Source organism: Eretmochelys imbricata, chromosome 11, assembly GCF_965152235.1.
Source record: "Eretmochelys imbricata isolate rEreImb1 chromosome 11, rEreImb1.hap1, whole genome shotgun sequence".
Lineage (NCBI taxonomy): Eukaryota > Metazoa > Chordata > Testudines > Cheloniidae > Eretmochelys > Eretmochelys imbricata.
In genome coordinates, this window is record NC_135582.1 from 8965733 (window position 1) to 8990231 (window position 24499).

A 24499-nucleotide genomic window follows, 5' to 3' on the forward strand; every position below is an offset into this window, starting at 1 on the left:
GTGGCTGCTGTTCATCATTCTGTTCCTTAATCCCACAAAGTCCTGGCATGACTATGGCTTCTGAATAATAATTGGGTTACAGCAAGAGAGAATCCACCACTAACTGAATTGCTGAGTTCATGGCCCAGTTACCACAAAGTGCAGTTCTTCCAGTTGAATAAGTTAAAATGCCCAGATGTTACATTCTTGAACAGTATGGTTCATAAACTACTCCGCCCAGCCATAGCAACTTGTTGTCATTTGGTAAAACCATAGTGGAGAGTTGTGCCGTTTTGTTTGTTTGTTTCTTTTGTTCCAGTGAGTTTTGTGCACATGAAAATTGCTGGCTTCTCAGCCCTATTGCATTTCATCTGGAGAACAGATCCAGCATGGCAACAAGAGAAGAAGCTTCCCCACAATGACATGCCACTGTCCCTCAAGTCTGATACGGAAAGGTCACATCTAAGGGTGAAGTGCTTTTTCCTTGGCCTCTCTATTGAGAGGATGAATCAGTGATAGTGATTTTTTTGGTGGTGCTAGCAACTGCCCACTAGACCAAGTCACCAAGTCAGTTCTTGCATGAGACCAGGCAGCAATTGCATAGTAATCATTTGCCTTTGGTGGAGTTTTATGTCTTAGTCATCTAATCACTTGTAGCAAACTAGACATAACTACACGGCAAAGGACTGTGTACTCAGCAAATGCGCCATTGGCAGAGCAGAAACACCTTGGAGTTTATCAGCATTCTGGGAGATATTTGTTACTCAAGTTTTACGAAGCAGTTATCACTAACAACATAGAGAAGTTGAAAGGTAGATGTTTTGGTTATCAGGAGAGAAAGGAAGAGGTTTTCACTGAAAAACCAGAAAGTTTTCAGTTGCTGAAAATGGAAAGCTCCGTAAGTTTTCGATGAAAACTCAAAAATTTTTTACACAAACACAATTCTTTCGTGAAAATTTCTGTTTTGCCTAAAAGCCATTTTCTGATGGAAAAAACCCTTCAGTTAGAATTTTGCATCTTGACTATCTCTGCATGACAGTTCTTCGCTTGTTGGAATTTTGCATGGGAAAGATCTCTCATGATTAGACATGTAGAATAGGCTTTGAAAGTATGTGTATGACTTTGTTTTCCTTTTCCACTGCAAAAGGCTCTTCCCCTAACCCCACTATCCTCTCCACTCTTCCAAAGTAGGAAACAAAGACAACTTCTAAAAGAGAAGAGAAAGTTGTATACCTCTGTATGCATGTCTCAGCATAGACCGCGTGCTTAATCTGTGTCTGACTCTGGGCTTTCATGTCTGCTCATATGTTTTGATGGTTTATTGTATTAGTTTTAACCCTGCATGTGAAAGATAATTTCTGTTCAAGGCTGTAAGTCTATGCTGGTGTCTTGCCACAGCAATTATCTGAATCAAAAATGTACATGAAATCGGGAAACAAATCCAAGTTTCTCTCTTTAAAAAGAATTAGAAAACCAAAATAGCTTAAAAATAAGTTAACAAGTTACTAAGTGAATTTAATACTCATGGAAAATACTGAATTGGCATTTTGATACGCTGAATCCACTGAATGGCAACAGTACAGGTTCTTCTTGTACTATCTCCTGTCCATCAGGATACCTCAAGCATGACCTGGAAATGACCAGTTCTGGGAAGAGAGAAAGTAGTTCACTGCCCATGTCCCATTTCGTCTTTGGCTTCTGCTGAGACTGCCAACAGGTAGGCCCATTAGGGCTAATTGTGATGCTGATGTATGTGATGCAGTCAACTCATAAGTTATGGGCCTCCAGCTTGTAATAACTTCTGATCACTGCCACCAGCCCAATCTGCATTTAAACTGTTGGCTTCATCCCATGTAAATTAAATATTGTATCTTCTGTAAGAATGGTAGAACAATTGAGGTTCATTCCTTGTAAAACATCAATCATTCTTACTTTTCCTTTTCCTTTTTCTGTGCATGGAAGAGTCAGATTGTTTGTATCCTGTGAACCCTGTCATGCCCTAAATCAGTGTTTCCCAAACTTGGGACACCGCTTGTGCAGGGAAAGCCCCTGGCAGGCCAAGGGACGTACTGGCCGCTGCTTCCCGCAGCCCCCATTGGCCAGGCACAGCGAACCACGGCCAGTGGGAGCCGCAGTCGGTCGAACCTGCGGACGTGGCAGGTAAACAAACTGGCCGGGCCTGCTAGGGGCTTTCCCTGAACAAGTGGCATCCCAAGTTTGGGAAACACTGCCCTAAACCACTACAAGTGGGTGATAGAGTGTACTAAGGGGTTGCATGCTTTGTAGTGTTTGTAGTCTGAGTGTATTGCACACACCAGGAGCTCCTTGCATCCCTCCATTCCCAACTCACAAGCATCCCTTGTTCTACTCTGACATTCCTCTTGATTTCAGGGACTTCCTGCATCTCCCCCCATCTCCTCCGTCATTCCAGGGGCTCTGTGTGTCTCCCTTCCCCCATACCACTGTCCCCCATTTCCCCATTGCAGGGGCCCTTTCCCCCCTATAGCTGCGTGTCTCATTCCCCACTCTGCCACATGCCAGTGGTTTTGTGTGCCCTCACCAACAATTTTTCCTCCTGTTGGATCACTACCTCCCTACCAGGATCCCTGCTCTCCCCTCCCCATCTTCCTTCTTCCCTTATCAACACCACCTTAACCTCCCCATTGTTGTGCAGCTATTCACTGAGATGCTGCAACTGCAGCTATCTTTCCAGCCATGTGCATACAGACTGACTTCCTGGTGCTTCCTCCAAACGCTTCTCTACTGCAACCTGTGCTGTTCACTCCAAGTATGGTTGCTGGTGATACAAATAAGTAATTTATAATAAGACACTGAGTATCTTCATCTCTCTTTGAAATCAAAGTGAAATGAGGATTCTCAGCAACATGCTGAATCTACCCTCTTTGAGGATTTTGGTCTGGAATAAAGTAAATATGAAGTTCTAAATAGTTCACAGTGGTGTAGGAATAGAGCAGGTCATCTTCAATGTAAGGTTCCTTCCTCCTGTAAAGTACATGCAGTAGAGACTGAGTGCCCTCATATACACTGAAGTCATGGTGAAAACCTTACAAGATACACATTTGAGTCATTTCCAAGGGCAGAGTAGTTGAAAATGAATTGGCTTGACTGGGAACCTGTCATCCAAAGGACTTCACAAGTGATTAATCATGACTTCTTATTTATGCTGCTGTTCCTTTTGACTGATATTTTATAAACATTTTTAGATCCTTAAGTGATAAAGTGCATGTTTGAGTATTCCATACATTTACTTCTGGCATGTGGGGAGAAATAACTTTATTAATCTGAGGCTGCTGTTGATAGAAGGGGGGGTCAGATTCTGCTCTGTTGTAAAGTTGGGGGCTTCACTGAAATAACTGCTATCACAGCTGTGTAACCCAGAACAGAAGACTGAAAAGGATCACAACAACCACTGTATTGAGCCACACTTGGCTCAAACTGTATTTCATAAGCAGACTGGTAGCATGCAAAGGACTTTTTCTGTGTTACACAGCCCACTGCTAAAGAACAGACTCTGAAAATATCCCTCTGTTCATACAAATGAAGATGGTATAAGGTGAAACAGGTTTTAATTTTCAGCTAATTAATTTAATTGTGTATTTCATCATTTTAGAGTTCTATAAATATTTTTAGAGTTCTATAAATATCTTGAGATCTGTGAAAAAGAAGCAGAGCTGTACCTGAAGGCCTCTTTAGGAAGCCTTTCTCCCGATGTTGTGTTGGCAGATTGGTTCTTGATCTCTCAAATGCCATTCATTGGCCCTACTGTGTTCTTTATGGAACAGACCCATCTCTGAGCTTTATTGTTGTCTGCTGCCTTATCACAGTAAGGCTGAAAATCATAGAAAATGAAGTAGACTGGTCAAAATTGGTAATTATTTTTTTACCGAAAATTTTAGATTCTCTGCATTAGATTCTAGATTCCCTGCATTCTTGTTTTTTCAATGAAAACCCCAGAAATGTTCGAACTCAACAAAAACGTTCCTAATAAAATAAATAAAGTGGAATCTGATGAGCATCTGTTCATTTGAAGTCTAGCTGGGAGTTAGCTTCAGGTTGGTGGCCCTAGAAAAAGATGGGTGTTTTGGAAGAGCATTTGTGACCATTCCTCATGCATTTAACAGGAGGGATTGTTTTATTAGGAAAGTTTTATGGCTTCTGTTTTTGCTCAAAGGCAAATGTGGCTTTGTTGTTTTTAATTCTGTTGGGATTTCTCCCTTTTAATATACAATGCAGCTGTTAAAATAGTTGGGGTTGTCTAGGGCAAATCCCATAGCACTTTCCTTTCAGCTCTCAGTTACCTGCCTTTTTAATGCCACCGCAGAATCGTATTACAGGGGATATGAACAGTGCTTGGTATTAGTGTCAAAATCAATTACCTAACCCTCTGCCTGTAGAGAAGGCTGCGAACCTAAAGAACAAACTGAGTAATCCATTTTGGATTTCTAATTCTGAGTAATGACCAAGGGCGCAGGTTGGTGTTTGAATAAATGCACAGGGTTTTTCCTCTGTATCATAACTCCTACAAGCATGCTTTTACCTGTAAAAACTAGGATCCCCGTGAAACCCTTTTTCCTGCCAAATGGCTTGCAGGTAGGATTAATCTGTCCCTGAATTCATGAATTCTGTGTGGCACAGAGCAGTGGAAAAAGTTTAGCACTGAGCAGAGGGCAAAAAAAAAAAAAAATCTGGGGGAGGGATAGCTCAGTGGTTTGAGCATTGGCCTGCTAAACCCAGGGTTGTGAGTTCAATCCTTGAGAGAGCCATTTAGGGATCTGGGGCAAAAATTGGGGATTGGTCCTGCTTTGAGCAAGGGGGTTGGACTAGATGACCTCCTGAGGTCCCTTCCAACCCTGATATTCTATGTATTGCTTAAAAAATATGAATGTAGTGCTCATGAATAGGGTGGGATTGACAGCCCTGGAAAATAGCCTTTATATCTCCTTATACTCAAAATGATACTACTTTCTGTAGCCTCTTCCTTCTTGGGATCTCAAAGCACTTTGCAAACATGACAAAATTAAGCTTCATAGAACTCCAGTGAGGTAGGTAAGTATGGTGTCTCCATTTCACAGTTGTGGTAACTGAGGAATAGAGAGGTGAAGTCACATAGAAAATCTGTGGCAGAGCCAAGAAGAAAATTTAGCTATTTGGAGTCCCAGGTCTGTGCCTTAACCATGAAGCTATGCTGCCTCCAGAACACATACTGGATGGTGGTGGGAGTGGAAGCTTTCCTTATACTGCCTGACCACTCAACCCCATCTAAAGGTCAGAAGGTAATTCAGTTGATCTGCCTATGTATTCCCTGGCTGCTCTGCTGAGACTGTCAGCAAGACTGCCAGTTACTGCTTATGTGATGGGGACACCTATTTGTTAGGAACAATCTGAAACCCACCTACCCACCGACATTGGCTACTGAATGACTCTCAGATGGTCATTACCACCCTGGAGAACCAGGGACTAGAGGCAAAAGGCCCCATATCTTATTTCCAATTCTCTCAGCAACCCAGTACCCTTAACAAAGCAAAAATAATTATAGACTTATTTCCACTAAATCTCTTAAATCCTATAAGATTAGAGTCGTTGCATTCTATTTTTTTCTAATCTCGTGCTTGAGAAGGATTTACCTATTCTAATGCAACCATTTATGATAATCACTTGGTGATCTTTTTCATTCATATTTAACGTAAAAACAGAGATTCAAATACACAGAGCAGTAACTGAGGGCCATATTTTCGAAAGCAACCAGTGATATTGGAGGCCTCCATTTTTGGGGTGCCCAAATTTAGATACCTTTTAAAGAGGCCTGGTGTGCAGAGTCGACACTTAGAGCCAGATTTGTAGGACAGTTTGGTCCCTAACTCCCATTGATTTAAACGGGAGTTAGATGTTTAAATACCTTTACAATTCTGGCCCTTAGCACTTTCTGAAAAGCAGGCCGCTTCACAGTCTTTCTGGCTGGGCATCCCACTCCCGAGGCACCCCAAATTACTAGTCACTGTTGAAAATTTAGCCTGAAGTGTCTAGATTTGCAAGGCACAAGAATTGCACCGGAACTGAAGCAGAGAGCCTAAAAGCAGAAATATTCTTCACTATTAGCTTTATTGCACTTCCAGAGCACAGAAATATTCTTGTTAGGGACTAATTACCTTATCGATACCGACTGAAATTACAAAAGCACCAAATGCATTTATGAGCACAAGTCTCATTGAAAGCCAACAGGACTTGTGCTTCTATAACCCTTATATGCTTTTGAAAATTGGTCCTTCTAGACATAATTTTCAATCCCATGTGCCTAAAATTAGGCCTCTAAATCTTTAGACACCTACGTAAAAGTTGCTCAAGTCTCCTACATCTTCTGTTGATTTGAGTTGTGGGTATAACACTATGGAAAAGCAGGCCACTTATTTAGATGCCTAAAATATGGATCTAGATTACTTACTTTAGGCACCCAAGTTGGAAAATGTTGGCCATAATCTGCACATCCACGATGGAAATGAGTTCCTTTGCAAGAAGAATTCTTTTTTACTAAGCATGATAGTATGTAACAGCCAAAACACAGAGCAACTTTGCAGCTCAGTGGACACAGTAAGCCCTGAGGGAAGGGGAGGGGTCAGGTTTCAAACAAAAGTGGCAAAAAGAAAACGAGGACTTGTGGCACCTTAGAGACTAACCAATTTATTTGAGCATAAGTCTCTAAGGTGCCACAAGTACTCCTTTTCTTTTTGCGAATACAGACTAACACGGCTGTTACTCTGAAACCAAACAAAAGTGGAAAACCTTGAAAGGAGGGGCTAAGAAGAAACAGGTGGCAGACTAATAATTTAGCCTCTGATGTTTATTTGCTTAGCGAACAGAAGCCCAGAATGTCAGACCTAGGTCAAACACTCCTTCGATTGAGTGTATTTATTTCATACGTCATCTGTAACCCAAAGTAATTTCTAGATTAAATTGTTGTAAAGCTTGGCCCCAATGAACCCATTCCATGTTTGCCATTGAGCCCAGTGTGTGCGTGGACAGCAGGACTTAAGGGGCCTACTTAGTGCTGCATAGGTACTTGTGCAGTTCAGATGGGATCAGTCAAGCTTATAATTGTGTATCGCATTTCAAGCACGTGAACAAGTGTTTGCAGAACTGGCACCTTAAACAGCAAGAGGAAAACGAAAGAAATGTAGAGGGAAGGGAGAAAAGTGCTTTTTTCCCCCTGACACTTTAATGTATATGGAGAATGGAGGAGGCAGAGAAATACAGGACAGCTCTTCCAGAAGTCAGGACCTGCAGAGGCGAAGGCTCTTGCACCAGCAGGGGGGACAGAAAGGAGGCTACTGCTACAGAGCTTGGGAGAGCAGTAGAGGGAGAAGAGGACCATGTGGAAAGCTGAAGAGATGGTTTTATTTTTAAAAATAACGACTGTGGGCGAGATTCTGCATTGTGGCGCTAAGAGAGGCAGGATCGGACTTACAGCTTTTTTCTGTGCTCTATGTAACTTGCCCTCTGAAGCCTTGCTGATTGTTTAGAAACTGATACTGAGGAGTCAGTTCTCTGATCACTCAAGAGTTTGTTTATTTTTGCTTTCTGCTGATTAAGCCGGAAAGATTGCCAAGTCTTGTCATCTTAGTATTTTGCACTGAACACCACTGACTTTAAAAAAAGCCATTGTTGTAGGCAGTGTTGTTATAGCCATGTTGGTCCCAGAATATTAGAGAGACAAAGTGGGTGACGTAATATCTTTTATTGGACCAACTTCTGTTGGTGAGAGAGACAAGCTCTCGAGCTTACACAGAGCTGAAGAGCTTGTCTCTGTCACCAACAGAAGTTGGTCCAATAAAAGATATTCACTCATCCCCCTTGTCTCTTTAAAAACACCAGTCAGACTAAATCAGTTTGTTTGGTTTCTCATAATATTACCAATACCAGGGGGGAAATGGCTTATTCATGCTGCTGACTGGGGTCTGGTTTACACTTCAAACTTAGGTCAACGTAGCCTGGTTGCTCAGGGCTGTGAAAAGTTTCATGCCCTAATCCCACTGTTGATACGACTAGGTTGATGAAAGAATTCTTACCTAGCTACTGGGAGTTGGATTTATTGCAGCGAGAAAAAAACCCCTTCTGTCATTACAGTATGTGTCTATACTGCGTTGGCATACCTGCAGCAGCAATTGTAGTGTGGACTCCCTGGGTCTTTGCAAAGCCCTTTATTTAGGTCCTGATTCAGAAAGCATTCCAGTCCTTTTCAATGCTTAAGTATGAGGATAACTTTCAACAACTGCTTATGTCCCAGTCAGTGACTTCAATGGGACTTAAGTGAGTATTATCGTTAACCACGTATTTAAGTGCCCTTTCTGAATTAGGGATGCTTCACTGAATCAGGGCCTTAGGCTATGTCTACACTACATACCTTACACCTGTACATCTGCAGCTGCGCTGCTGTAAGGTCTCCTGTGTAGCCGCTGTGTGCCAATGGGAAAGAGCTCTCCCACAAGCATAATTAAACCACTCCAACAAGCAGCAGTAGCTATGTCAGCGTCTCCCGCCGACATAGTGCTGTCCACACCGGTGCTTTTGTCGGTAAAACTTATGTTGGTCAGGGGGTGTTTTTTCACACCCCGACCAACAAAAGCTTGACCGACAAAAATGCTAGTGTAGACAAAGCCTCAGAAAGCAGCTTAGTGAGAAAAGCACTAGCAATAAGCCCAATGGGGTCGAGGTCCATGACTGAAGCTCCAAGGTGCTACAACGATACAAACAATAAGAATCATTATAATACAGTAAACTAATCCAAGAGGAGAGAGACATTTTTTTCTTTATTTTTTTAAAGATATAAAAACATTAAAATAAAAAAAAAATCATCAAGGTAGCAAGGGGAAAAAAGAGCTCACATCTGGGTTCAGCCAAGGAAAGAGTAAAATGTATCAGACAAAACAAATGGGAGTTCCCAGAATCTTTATATGGAGAAAAGTTTGCAAGGCATGTGGACTTTCTTTAATCAAAGCTGTTCAGGACTCTGTAAATCTTTATTCACAATGTAAAGTGAGGAAAATTTGAAGTGATGCTGTTACAGTGAAACTGACTCCAACCCAAAAGTTCTCTCACTCTTTCCGAGAAGTTTTTTGGCTGATCCAGTTAATTCCTGTAACTGAAGCAGCCTGTGTATTCCAGCAAATTTTTGAGGCTGGATAATTTACACAAACTATAATTAAAAATGGAGGAGGGAGTGGGATCTTGCTGTGATTTCTCTCAAGACCCCAAATGGTTTCAGTATCTCCCACCTCCACCTTTCCCAAAGTAGGAACTAAACTGACATCTCAAATAAAGCTAGGAAACCTTCAGCTATACTAATGTGGACGAGGACCAGAAATGAAAATGTGGTGGGGCCTCTAGGGGAAACCCACTTTAGGATTGTATTGGATTAGTCTTTCTTTCTCACGCAGAACCAGTGTTTTGGGAGGATGGGGGCGGGGGTGTCTTACAGATATGAATAAAGATACACTTGTGCTATAATATCCTGCACTTTAAGATGCAGCTTAAGTTGCATAATTTGGCACTCCTTAACTCAGGCAAAAATTTGATTATCAGATATGACTTTGGGCATGAAATAAGAACCTGAATTGAACAGACAAGACTCAATGGAAGTTTTGCCTGAGTGTTGCATAGGGTGTTAAGTACCTGTTGTTTATTATCATTCAAGTGGGTTGAAAAATGGTGTGGAGGTGGGGAGTAATTGAGCACAAATGTTCACCTTAAATTAGCTTCTCTACATAGAAACTGCAAATTCTTGAAAATTTCTGGCCCCCACTTGAAGTTTTATTATGACAGCTTGTTGCTCGACATGTATAATCAATTATTCCTTTTTATACGCACTAAACCTCTGTATGTCACTACCACTTTACATGCTGCTCATTCAGTCAAAACTTCCATCTCTCCTTCACATTCGACTCCATTCCTTTTCTTCCCACTGTCAGTTTTTCTCTCTGTTTGTTGGAGGAATGCAATCCCCTCTGTGGATTGGTTGTATAATAACCCACAAAATAAAATCCAGTCAAAACTTTTAATTAAAAAAATGGGCCTGATCCTTTGAGGTCCTGAGCCTCTTCAACTCCCATGACATCAATGGGAATTGAGAGCACTCCGCGCTTTGCAGAGCCAAGCCCTTTCTGGTTATAATTATAGCAGCCAGGCTGCTAGGGAAAGAAATTTAGGAGATCTTTGTTGTTTTTTTTAATTTACTTTTGGATTGTGATGATGTATTGGCCTCTCCCTCATGGGGCTCATTTTGCTTCTTTTGTTCAAGAAGTGACAGAAATGTGTTTTTGTTTTGTGTTCTTTAGGGTTCCTGAGCTGGAATATGCGCATCTAAGATGGAAACTTCCGCTTCAACTGCTGCTGGGAAAAAAGAAGGGAAAGGTGCAATTCTGGAGGGGAATGGCTTTCCTGAAATGGGGAAGAAACCTGCTCCCTTAGCAGCAGCAGCAGCACAAGGAGGTACTTTATGTTTTCCACACTTTGAAAACAGCAGGAGTGTTTTTCATTAGACTGTTAGAATTTAATAAGAATGGTGGCATATGTTCTCATGTGAATATGCTGAGTTCATTGGGATTCCTGGCTTTCGAAGGTCTCACCAGAACTGTAAGCTGACAGCTGGCAGTCTCTGTGTCATGGTGTAGCAGTCAACAGGTTATTGTAGCATGATGGGTTTCAGAGTGGTAGCCGTGTTCGTCTGTATTCGCAAAAAGAAAAGGAGGACTTGTGGCACCTTAGAGACTAACACATTTATTTGAGCATAAGCTTTCGTGAGCTACAGCTCACTTCATCGGATGCATGATGACTCTGCATGACACGTGACCAAATCAGACTTGGGGGTCAGAAGACGGGAGGACTCCATTCTTGTTAAACTAAATCTGAATTAAATATAATCATTAGAAAATTTTGAGTCACTGATCTCACTGATGCCTGGTTTCATTTGATATATGCAGCATTTTGTGTAACACTTAGCCACGTGGAAATTAAAATGTTCCTTACTAGGTTTGGTGGAGCTGAGTGCATTTTGTGTTATCATCATTGTGGTAGAAGATCTATATTTCTTGCATCTGCTTTGATTTTTTTTCTAATGAGCTAAAAAGATTACTATCTCATTTCTGGTTGTCACTGCTGATACTCCACTCTAAATTCAAGAGTGCAAGAGGACATACAACTAAAGAAACTTCTCTAGTTTCTCAATATTTCAGTTACATCAGGGATAATCCAGAATTTGATTTCCTTTCCTCCACTTAGTGAAAATGCTAAGGGTTTGATCCTGTTGCCATTGAAGTCAATGGCAAAACTCTCACAGAGTCCAGTGGAAGCAGGATCAGACCTTCAAATGTTGATCATGGAAGCAGGAAGTTAAGATTGACATGGAATGTACATACCTTGCTCCCTTTCCCGCCCCTACTCCCCAGCATGGGGAAAAAGTGTTAATCACTCCTTCCCAAATCAAAGGGGTTGGGGGGGAAGTCCTGCTACATGGGAAGGCTGAGTGCAAGCTGTCAGTCAGCTGTCCGTTGTTAAGGATGGAGGTAAAAGGAGTGGAACCTCTTTGAGTGGGGTCTTCAGCTCAAGGAGACTCTCATTTGTAGCATGGAGACGAGCTGCCTCCAGGTCCCAGTAGGCCTGGAAAGGGCAGCACTTGGATTTATAGAAGCGAATAACCTTTTGGTATGGTGACAATTTTCAGAGGGCTCTGTTACTCTAACAAGACTGGGGCTTGAGGTTTTGGTGGGCAGGACCATTCACACACCTCTGTGGGATGTGGCAAATTTGTCTCCTCTTTGGAGATGTACGTCAATACTGTGGTAGGGCCTCATGATATCCAGTTCTGTGTTTTCACAGTCAATATTTGGACCCCAAATTAAATGTGGGAACCAACACTAGAAGTGATCTTCAGAGTTAAGATCTATTAAGGAAATGGTACAGTGCCTAATAGGAACAAAATCCCTTAAAACAAACCCTGTAGTACCGTATCTCCTTTTTGTCAAGTCAGTTGAACTGCATCTATCTCTGAATGACCTCATGTATCCCAGCTCTGAACTTCAGTATGGGAAGCTAGTTTTGAGCTTGCTGATATTTTCTGGTAGCTGGTGCAGAAGAGGAAGGCTAGGGATGGTACGAAGGTTGGGTGGACATCCCACTGTTCTTTTTGAGGACAGGGACAGAAAGGCCTCTCTCAGTAGGGCACAGAGAGACAAATTTAGAAGGGACTCTCCAATTTGGAATGTGACAAGTGGCATCCCCAGCTGTATAAACTTTTTAGGTTTCTTTTTTCTCTCTTAAAAATATACCTTATTGCTAGGCAGATTCTACCTCAAAATGAATCCCTCTCCTCCCCTTCCTTAAATACATAGTAATTTCTCATCTCAAGACGGCCATAAAATTATTCTATAGGTTTCTCTGCTTCCTGCATCACTAGGTAACTTAGTCTTGTTTTCAGTTGGCAGAACCATGACCCCACTCCTTTCCAGTACAAGTTGTGTGTATCTGTTTTTTACCCATAGATTCTTTCCAAAACTCTGACTAGGTCTAAGAAACATACTAGTATTTTCTGTGAAAGCTTCCCAAGTACAGACAAAGGAAACAGCTCTTGGAATATAAGACATTGGAGCTGTTCACCTGTTATATAAATTTTTTCAATAAAGGAAATGTCTGTTAAAACCCCCTGAAAACCTTTTACCAAGGTATTACTTTGGAGATGGGCCTCAGCTGTGAAATTAGGTTCTGGAGCCAAATCCAAATTTTTGCATGAATTTGGATCTAGCTTTTTTGTTAACTTTAACTTTTTACATTTGCAGAATGGAAAATTTGCAGAATTGATTAAAGTAGGGACAGAAATTACATGACTCCTGGAAATCTGCCATCAAGAGGTGACCTCTGTTAAACTAGCATAAGGTCATGAGTTAGGATTCAAGCATCTGCTTATGACCATCCCTGTTCAAAACAGCAACTAAACACATTCTTAACTTTGGCACACTCTAAAGTCCCATTCATGTGAATGAGACTTAAGCATGTGCTAAAGTGCAACACATGCCTGGGTGCTATTCTGAATAGGGATGCTGTCCCAAATTGGGACCTAAATCTGGAGTTACTACAGATTTACACAGGTGTACTGAGATTAGAATCTGGCCCCAAGACTCGATGTTCTTGACCCTTTTAGTCTCATACTGGAGACTTGATTCTTTTTATGCATATGACATGTTTCATATTATCACTGTGCTATCTACTCTGGAATGAATGATTTACAAGCTCAACTTTTCTCATCTTATTAAAATGAAGTGGAAAAGGAAGAAGAAGATTGTTTGAAGATGTCAGGAGAAGTGTGATGAAAGCATTGTGTAATGAGATGTAAAGAGCAAAATCTATATCATACTGTGAGAAGAAAAGTTAATAAATTATCTAACGTGGCTAGCAGTAAAGTATACTCCAGAAATTTGCCAATGAAATTTACAAAGAATATGACTGTTGTTTTTCTTTTTTTGAAGGCCTTTCTTTGAAATCTGATTAGAATGAAATTAGTGCTTCTGAAATGGAAAAGCTCCCCAAAAGATTGGGGAAGTGTGTCTGTTTGTGTGTGTGTGTGTGTGTGTGTGTGTGCACTTATATATATGTGAAATGAATCAGAGTGCTTTAGATATGTTGCAAAAGTAGCTAAGTGTAAGCTATGGATTAGCAGTTCATCACTGAAAGGATACACATTGACTTCCTATGTCTACATAATAATATTAGCACTTATATAACAATTTTCATCCTCAAAGCTCTTAACAGACATTGACTCATTACTCAGAGGAATGTAAGGTTGGTGTTTATTTTATACTCCCATTTTACAAAAGAGGGAAAACGGAAGTAAGTAGGTTAAATAATTTGCATAAGGCCATGTTGGTGGAGAGGGAAGGGGGAGTATGCTGGTGCATGTGTCAATGTTAGAGCAGGCTTGAAATTTGGGAGTTTTTGGCTTCCAGACCTGTGTTGAGGTCATTACATGTTTCTGTCTCATCCAGAATAAACTTGTGATGGAATTGATTACATTATTATTATTATTGTTATTATTATTATTTTATTATTTTATTACTATTTTATTTGATGGCTCCTAGGTGCTATATGGGTTATATTCTTCATATTAGCATGTCATAAAGCAGCAACAAGGCACTGCTAGCATTACAACTCAAAAATGTCTTCTCCAGAACCAAACAAGCATATTCTACAATACACTTCCTGTTCTTTCAGATTCTACTGAGTCATTGTTGTATTAGATCAAACGCTACTGCACCATGTTTCTCTGATCATAGCTTTTTTCCCTTGTAAAATCGGCATAGAATCACAAGGGTTTACTTTTAATTAAGATCCAATAAAATGAAGCAATAAACCAAATATATTAACAAACTGATTTAAGAACCCTCATTGCTTTACTGTATTTTTGTAACTTGTCCAATCTCCATTTCTACTTCACTTATTCTGAATATTTGTCTCAAGTGTTGTCTGTGGCCTTAAACAGATTAAGTTATGGCTGTAGAAAAAAAGATTGGCATTATTGATGCTGTCAGAGTAGAATAGTTCTTTCAGATTAACAATCTGCATCTCATATTTTAGTCTCCTAAAGCTGACACTTTAGAGTTCTTCTTTGCCTTTTTTTTTAATATAGTAATTCATTGATCAGCTACTCAGAAATTGAGCTTGCAGAAATGACATCAGGGAAGACTCTCCTAATGTTCAGTTTTTTCCATAAATCATTCTGGCAAATGATTTTCAATTTCAATAAGTGTGTGTTTGGTGGGGAGCCGTTATTAATGGTGATATTTACGAGTTATATGCAGCCAGTTTTGCAAAAGTGGTCTGTGATTTTTTTCAGTGCCTGAAATTTGGGAAGCACAACTTAAAACACCCACATTTAGAGAACACTTCTGCAAAATGTAGTCTGTATTGCATTTCAGGGCAAAGAGCAAACTCTGCACTTGGCTTATGGAGTTCCACTCGTATATCCAAGAGCAGATTTGTCTCTTTGCTTTCAAGGGCACAGGGACTATCTCTTTTACTATGTGTATGGCCAGTACCTAGCACAGTGGGGCCCCAACCTCAGCTGATGCCTACAGAGGCTGTTATAATATAAATAATGTCATTTTTAAAAAATGTTGAGATATTGGGGGGAGGGTTTCGCTTCTGACTCTAAACCAAAAATTAAATAAAAGTCCTAAAAAGTGCTTACTGCCTGTTGTTAGCGAGTCCCAGGTTGTAACTTTCCCTCGCCGCCCCTCTCCTCCATGACACAAACACCAAGTTCCTAAATTGATGGTGTTTATGTCTGAAACACTTTTCTGATGTCTGGCTCTGTCAGGACTAATTTTAACATTTCTAAAGCTGGGTAAAAATACAGCCTCATTACTTTGATGTCAGAGCAAAGTTTACTATTAGTATATTCTGGGGTTTATCATTTTAGTCATGTTTAACACGGCTGCAGCAGGCATGCACTATTAAATCTGGCTTACTTTACATTCCTGTCTGGGATTATTTATTTGGAACAATTTCCTCTCTATCAAAAGACATGGCTAATGCTGAGTTTTAATGCGTTATTTACACACAAAATAACCTATTTACAACTTGGTATCTGCCGGAGGGAGGATGAATGGGGCAGTACTCCCTCCATTCTGTTCTATCTGAGTTTAACAATCTGGATTGCTAATAGAACCATTTATCATAGGGTGGTAATTTATTTTATGTTAGCTGCACAGGTCTGACTGCCTCTGATCTATGGGAATACTTTGCATATGAAGTCCAACAAGTCATTTGGCATATACATGGGAAAACCAAATTGGAGAACCAGTAGGTAACAGCATGCACTTTTGCCAGTAGGTAACGCTCCTTTTAATATTAGTGCCTCAGCTGATGAAATTTAGCCCCTAACCCTCGGATGTACTGTAAGGATAGAATGGTGGGCTGCTCTGCTAAGGATCAGTTTGGGACCAAATTTGGTCACTTAATTTATGGGTTGGCAGGAATGCTGACCACTGCAGAAGTAGCACTTTCAGTAAGCAGAAGAGAGAGGCAAGAAGCCCTGCCCAGTGCTCTGCAGAAATCTTTTCTAAGCAACACAAGAGTGGCATTGGCAAGAAGTCCATGTGCAACTTATCTTACTCAGTATTGGAATATGGGAAGTCTATGTACATGTGGAGAAGGGAATGGAGAAGTCCCAGCAGACCTCAGCAAAATAAAAAATTCAGTGTGTGTGTGTGTGTGTGTGTGTTCCTGAGACTGTAAGAAATTAGAAACAAACGCCCTATTAGGTCATCAACTCTATCCACCCTGCCAGGGCAGGGATCTCCTCTAAAGACTATTCTTCATTCCTTTGTCCAATTTTTCCAGGAAGAGGAATATGAGGCACTGACATGTTCTTGCTTGTCCTTCTCTCTATTGATATGTTGTGAAATGTCTTTAAAACTTTGCAAATCATGCAATTAATCCAACCTCCTGGTTCTGCTGTTCAGGGCAGAAAGTGGCAACTACTGCAACTGGAGGAATGGGAGAATCCCATTGTTTAGACTGTAAGCTCTCTATGGCAGGGACTGTCTTCTCCTGTGTGTTTGGACTTTGCCAACCACAATGGGATTCCATACCTTGCTTGGGACCTCTAGGCTCCACAGTAATACCAATAACAGGTGGAATGATCCATGGTTTAACTTGCCTCCCAAAATGTCAGTTCTGTAAAGCCCTTTAAATAAAAAGATCTTGTTGTCCCCTGATGGCTTAGAGTGGACTTCAGTACCACCATGGCTCCTGCACCCTATTGCTGCAGACATCAGCTGCCAGCCTCCTTGTCTCATGTATGCTCCCATGGGGCCTCTTGGGATCTCCAAGGGTTTCAGATACTTAGACCAGACAGTCTTTGTTCCTAAAATATCATGCTTGTGATTATCTGCATATTTATGTTGCTCACCTGAAGACTAGAAGAAACCATGGCTAAGATAGGTGAGGTCAAAACCCCCACTATCCCGTATTATTTTTGCCAGCTACTGTTTGATCAGCAGTTTGTGAATGGTATCATAGAATCATAGAATATCAGGGTTGGAAGGGACCTCAGGAGGTCATCTAGTCCAACCCCCTGCTCAAAGCAGGGCCGATCCCCAACTAAATCATCCCAGCCAGGGCTTTGTCAAGCCTGACCTTAAAAACTTCTAAGGAAGGAGATTCCACCACCTCCCTAGGTAACGCATTCCAGTGTTTCACCACCCTCCTAGTGAAAAAGTTTTTCCTAATATCCGACCTAAATCTCCCCCACTGCAACTTGAGACCATTACTCCTTGTTCTGTTATCTGCTACCACTGAGAACAGTCTAGAGCCATCCTCTTTGGAACCCCCTTTCAGGTAGTTGAAAGCAGCTATCAAATCCCCCCTCATTCTTCTCTTCCATAGACTAAACATCCCCAGTTCCCTCAGCCTCTCCTCATAAGTCATGTGTTCCAGTCCCCTAATAATTTTTGTTGCCCTCCGCTGGACTCTTTCCAATTTTTCCACATCCTTCTTGTAGTGTGGGTCCCAAAACTGGACACAGTACTCCAGATGAGGCCTCACCAGTGTTGAATAGAGGGGAACGATCACGTCCCTCAATCTGCTGGCAATGCCCCTACATATACATCCCAAAATGCCATTGGCCTTCTTGGCAACAAGGACACACTGTTGACTCATATCCAGCTTCTCATCCACTGTAACCCCTAGGTCCTTTTCTGCAGACCTGCTGCCGAGCCATTTGGTCCCTAGTCTGTAGCAGTGCATTGGATTCTTCCGTCCTAAGTGCAGGACTCTGCACTTGTCCTTGTTGAACCTCATCAGATTTCTTTTGGCCCAATCCTCCAATTTGTCTAGGTCCCTCTGTATCCTATCCCTACCCTCCAGTGTATCTACCTCACCTCCCAGTTTAGTGTCATCTGCAAACTTGCTGAGGGTGCAATCCACACCATCTTCCAGATCATTTATGAAGATATTGAAGAAAACCGGCCCCAGGACTGACCCTTGGGGCACTCCACTTGATACCGGCTGCCAACTAGAAATGGAGCCATTGATCACTACCTGTTGAGCCTGACGATCTAGCCAGCTTTCTATCCACCTTATAGTCCATTCATCCCGCCCATACTTCTTTAACTTGCTGGCAAGAATACTGTGGGAGACCATGTCAAAAGCTTTGCTAAAGTCAAGGAACAACACGTCCACTGCTTTCCCTTCATCCACAGAGCCAGTTATCTCGTCATAGAAGGCAATTAGATTAGTCAGGCATGACTTTCCCTTGGTGAATCCATGCTGACTGTTCCTGATCACTTTCCTCTCCTCTAAGTGCTATAGAATTGATTCCTTGAGGACCTGCTCCATGATTTTTCCAGGGACTGAGGTGAGGCTGACTGGCTTGTAGTTCCCTGGATCCTCCTCCTTCCCTTTTTTAAAGATGGGCACTACATTAGCCTTTTTTCAGTCGTCCGGGACTTCCCCCGATCGCCATGAGTTTTCAAAGATAATGGCCAATGGCTCTGCAATCACATCCGCCAACCCCTTTAGCATGCCAGCAGGCAGTCACGAACAATGCCTACAACTCGTGAAGCCATTCCCCAGGTGCAAAGTGCTTTAGCTGATACACAAACAAGTCCAGGAGATGAGGAGCATCTTACAGCCACATCGCCCACAATGCGGCTGTGGATGCTAAGCAGGAATCCCTGTGACCTTGCTAAACGTCTCTTCTCTTATCATGTCCGTTGTTCTCAGCATTTAAGGGTTTAACTAGTAGGCCAAGCAGCACTGGTTGCTTCAACAGCCAGCATCCTGTTACACCTGTGAGAGGTATACTCCTGCAGGGAGGATTTAAAAGTGGAAAAGCCCAGCTCACTAGTGGCTGACTGGGAGAAAGAGTGGGCTTCTTATGTTAGCCCTTTGAAAGAAGGGCTGGCTGGGGTCAGGACCTAGCCAGAGACTGCTTGAGGGAAGGCCTGGCTGGTGCCAGAGGAAACTGAGAGACTACCTGGGGGAAGACTGGGCTGTGGGTGGGGCCTATGCTGAAGCTGCTAGACACCAGCACCTCCTTTGGGGCAGGTAAAGCCTAGTATCAGGCCTTTACATTTGCTTTGATCACCATAACTAATCTATTTTCCTTTTGGGGTCTGCAGAAAAGTGAGCCTGGAAGGGGTTGTGTGAAAGGCGTGGACACAGGGTGAGGTAGAAAGTACCCAGGGAGGAAGCAGTAAGTCTGAATAGACAGACCTGAGTTGCTTACTACAGGATTCCTGGGCTGGAGCCCAGAATAGAGAGTATGCCTGGGTTCCCCTATGAGCTCAGTGGGGACAGTGGCACAAAGACCCCTGGAGATTAGGGTTGGAAGGCCAATACAGCCTGAAGTTGAGCTGAAGATGGGAAATAAAGGCACCAGACTGTGTTGTACTGGACTTGGTTTCCCTGGTAGGGGTGGGATTATATGAGACCTGGCTGGCGGACCAAGAAATGAGATGACTACACTGCAGGGCTAGAGCAACTGTTGGCAAGGGGCACCGGCAGAGAAGACCCTGCTACCCCACCCCCAGCCATGAGTGGGCACACTGGCAGTGAGTTCCTAAAAGTCAGCTAACCTCATCGTTCATGTGTTCAGATTAAGATGGTATCTGCACCTTGCATATTAAAGATGGAGATGTGCATGGACCACACCGTATCCATCGATAGTTTACCAAATTGTAACAGGGTATTTGACACACCACCCTGTCATTCAAATCCCCACCCACACACACTAATTGGGACCTGACTGAAAGGCAGTTGTGGGAAGGTGCTAATTAACTGAGTATAGATGCAGCTGTGGGACTAATAGGGTGGAAGTAGCCCCAGTGGCTGGGACTATATAAACAGACAGGAAGGCCACAGTAGGGAGGAGACTAGGGAGCCTGAAGGAAGACAGGAATAGGCAGGACTGGCTGCTACTAATACTGTACCCTTCCCCAGAAGCAAATGAGGGAAGCTGGCTACTGATTGTAGATAGTATGTAAATAACACTCTAGGCTGAGGCCTGCTGAAGGGATATAATAAAGCACAGTGGTCGTTAAGAACACCTGGGGTTGTGATAGTGAGTTACTGAGGCTGGAAAAGATTCTCAGGGGACCACCCTGTGCTACAAACAATACTGCAATCCCCCTTCCCCAGTGAGGTTCACCATTGCTTACCATAAAGATGGAACATCTCTCTGTTTAGCATTTAAAAATATTTCATGCCACATGGTGCAAAGAAAGCCCCTCGATGTGATGAAGAACTCGTTTAGCCTTCCTTATAATGAGAGAGGTATAGTAGGAGTGTGAGACTGGGAACCAGGAGCGCCTGAGTTCAAATTCTACCTCTAAACTGACTTGCCATCCACCTGGACTCACCAGTCTCGCACGTAATTTCTCCGCTGATAAAATGGGCATCATGATGCCTGTCTCACAGGCTGCTGGGAGGATTATTTAATGTTTTGGAAGCACATTACGGATGAAAAGCACTACATGAATGCTTCCTCCTGTTTTCATGATGCATAACAGGATAGAGGACAGTCTTCCACCCCCCAAAGAAATGCTACTGCCACATGCTCTTTGCTGCATCGTAAGGTCTGGCACTAGTGGGGATTCCTTTTCACCTGTGCGGTTTATATGGCCTCACAACCATTAATGTGTTTATCCCTGTAAACCATTTGTGAGGAAGGGACGGACTATTATTCCCATTTTTATAGATGGCAAACTGAGGCACAAAGACTAATGCTCAGATCCGCAAAAGATATTCAGGTGTTTAGTTCCCACTGAAATCAATTGATAGGAGTTAGGCCCTGTCATAAATATAAAGGGAAGGGTAACCACCTTTCTGTATACAGAACTATAAAATCCCTCCTGGCCAGAGGCAAAACCCTTTCACCTGTAAAGGGTTAAGAAGCTAAGATAACCTCGCTGGCACCTAACCAAAATGACCAACTAGGAGACAAGATACTTTCAAAGCTGGGTGGTGGGGGGCGGGGGGAAAAAAGGCTCTGTCTGTCTGTGTGATGCTTTTGCTGGGAACAGGTCGGGAATGCTCTTCAGAGCTCCTGGAAAAAGTTAGTGAGTAATCTCGCTAGAAATGCATTAGATTTTCTTTTGTTTAATGGCTGGTAAAATAGGTGTGCTGAATGGAATGTATATTCCTGTTTTTGTGTCTTTTTGTAACTTAAGGTTTTGCCTAGCGGGATTCTCTGTGTTTTGAATCTGATTACCCTGTAAGGTATTTACCATCCTGATTTTACAGAGGTGATTCTTTTACTTTTTCTTTAATTAAAATTCTTCTTTTAAGAATCTGATTGCTTTTTCATTGTTCTTAAGATCCAAGGGTTTGGGTCTGTGTTCACCTATGCAAATTGGTGAGGATTTTTATCAAGCCTTCCCCAGGAAAGGGTGTGTAGCGCTTGGCGGGACATTTTTGGGGGAAGACGTCTCCAAGAGGGCTCTTTCCCTGTTCTTTGTTTAACACGCTTGGTGGTGGCAGCATAGGGTTCAAGGACAAGGCAAAGTTTGTACCTTGAGGAAGTTTTGAACCTAAGCTGGTAAGAATAAGCTTATGGGGGTCTTTCATGCAGGTCCCCACATCTGTACCCCAGAGTTCAGAGTGGGGAAGGAACCTTGACAGGCCCAGATCATCCAAGGCGTTCAGGCGCCTAAGTGTTTTGCCCAAGATCACACACAGAGTGGCAGAGCAAGGAATGGAGCCCTGGACTCCCAAGATCTGGTTCCTAGACCACCATCCTTCTCCTTTTGTACTGTGTTGAAGTAAGGCCTGGCTGTGCTCAAAGAGCTTAAAGTCCATGTTTGATAGCTGATGCAGCCTTCCCTGTTTTAAACCTGGCATGCAGTTACTGGGAGTAGAACTGCAGCAAGACTTTCAACAAACTGCATCAACTAAAACATTGAACTCTTTGTGAAATCCATTGTTCCAGTAGCTTTTTTCTTTTTATTGTTGTAATGCTCTTTGTCCTAGCCAACCAAAACAATATGAAAGCACCACTTGCTGGATTTGAAAAGAAATCTCAACTCCCACCCCAGATATTAAAGTCAAAAGAACAAATTATGTGCTATGGTATAAATATAGAATCAGCGGAATTACTGCCATGAAGTTACTCCAGATTTACACCAGCATTACTGAGCTCAGTATTTTAGAAATCATTTCAAACAGCCAAGCAATTTAAAGCCACCGCTAAATAGAGGGTGAAAAACTAGTAAATTCTAAAGGCTACAAAAGACTCCTAAAATAGCCCAAGTGCAGGAAGGCTATTAATGCAAAAGTAAATAATTACATCAATGCAAGCAAGTGGAGAGGCTAGTTGTGTAAATCACTTTAAAGAGAACAAGCCTTGGATAAAATCCATTCTTTTATCACACAGATTAAGTCTTCCTTTTGACACTGAATAATTGATAGGGTTTGGTAGAGCATTCCACAGCTGCCTTTGCAGAGCGGTGGGACTGCTCCTGGGGTCAGGCAAGTGGCAGAGAAAAATGTTCTTAAAAACGCTGTGCATCCAATCCCAGCACCAAGAAATGGGACTCGTATTCCTGGCACTCCTTAAAGAATGGCTGCAGTGCCTTGAAAAGACAGCCATGCACCTCCGAGGGAAGGAAGACTTTGTCATTCTTTAAGTTGCAGACCTGGAAATGAGACAGATTGTGCTTTCACAGTTGTGTGTGACGGTGAGTGCAGTAAGAAAGTGGATGGCTTGTCTGAATAGAACAAAGGTGGTATATTTCTCCCCATTGCTTGACACTGTTATTTTATTTTAAGACCCCAAGGGAGGTGGTTTAGAGGGTTCTGTGAGCCAAGAGTTTGTGAGCTCGTCCCCTACCTCTCTTAGGTACTTATCTGGTCCCTATTACCATAGTATCTGAGCCCCTCCGAATCTTTAATGTACTTATCCTTGCACCTCAACTCCCCTATGAGGTAGGAGGGGTATTGTCCCTATTTTACAGGCAGGGAACTGAACTGCAGAAAGACTAGAGGTGAGATTTTTTTTCAATGGCAGTTAGGAGCCAAGCTTCTATTGAAAGTCAATGGGAGTTAGGCCCCTAACTGCCACTTGTGCCTTTGAAAATCTCCTCCTGTGTGACTTGCCTGAGGTCACACAGGAAGTCTGTGGTGGAGCAGGGAACTGAACCCAGCTCTCCTGAGTCCTAGGCGAGTACCCTAGCCACTAGACTCCCTACTCCTCAGTTGCTGATGTACTGTGTAAACTTGGTTAAATCACAGTGCTCATTATATGGGTATCTAAAATGGGGAAAATTTTTCCCCATCTCATAGCAGTGTTGAATATAAACTCTTTACATTTTCAGAGTGCTGCAGATATGTATAGTGCTATAGAAATGCTAAATATTATCCTTTGTCAGTGTTAGAGCATTATAATATTCTACAGTAATCAAAATAATAGCACTTTAATCTATTTTGAGTGCAGGCTCTTCTAGGCAGGGACAGTTTTAGTATTTCTTTTTATAGCACCTGGCAAAATGGGGACCCGGCCCCACTTGAGGATCTGTAGGTGCTATTATTATTTGTATTACAGTAAATTCTATAGCACTGTAGATGTTCTTTGCAAACAGTAACTGATCATCTTGGCACCCCTGTGAGGCATAGGTAGATATTATCCTCATTTTACAGATGAGAATACTGAGTCAGAGAGGTCAAATGGCTTGAAGAAGGTCCCATGTTGAGTTAGTGGCAAAGCTAGGTTTCCCTGCTTCATCCTTTGCTTAATCCATTAGCGAATGCTCCTCCCTCTCAGTAATGGCCCCATTAAATTAACATTTATTATAGCATTGTTTCAGCATTTTGAACAAATCTACAGATGTACCAGCTCTGAAGAGCTTCTAGTCTAGGTGTAGATGTGCATGAGTAACCAATAGGGTGGGTGTTGGGGAGAGAAAAGTTGTTTCTGATTTCTGTTCTGATGTATCATGGAACTTTTAAGTGTGGCTTTTGCAACAAGAAATTCCTCTAAATTTCTTTTTTTGAGGAAAAAATTTTTTTTGTTTGTTTTTTAAACGATACACTTTGCTCTACAGGAAATGAAGATCATGTTCTATAAACACAGTAAAAGTTCTTTGTTGAAAGTACAGTAATTCTTGTTCCACTCCTATGAAGACCAAATTAAAAATGTAACAGGGCAGAACTCTGTGTGTCCAATGGCTAGGGCCCTGAATTGGAAGTCAGGACACTATTCCTGAGACTGAGCAGCTGTGTTACCTTGGACAAATCACACAGGATAAGATCCTGTCGGTTTTGAGTAGGTTCTAAATTTGGCAGAATGAGTTCTCCATCCTTAACTATGACTACTGACGCAAAGCCTCAAAGCAGGATTGTTGGTTAACATCTTAGAGTAGAGGAAAAAAACATGCAGGCCCTACATTTAAATTAGAAAGTTCACCTGGGTTTGGGATTATATAAAAATCATACGCTTGGGAACTGTTTCAAGGGATCCTGG

At 42.1% G+C, this 24499-nt stretch overlaps 1 protein-coding gene across 1 annotated transcript in view; it reads left to right on the top strand.

Moving 5' to 3' along the window:
* Positions 1-10355: 10355 nt before the first annotated feature.
* Positions 10356-24499, top strand: part of GLI2 (GLI family zinc finger 2) — a 183568-nt gene continuing 169424 nt past the window's right edge. The window contains exon 1 of the mRNA XM_077829890.1: positions 10356-10479. Within this exon, the coding sequence (XP_077686016.1) occupies positions 10356-10479 (124 nt within the window). The remainder of the gene's footprint in view (positions 10480-24499) is intronic.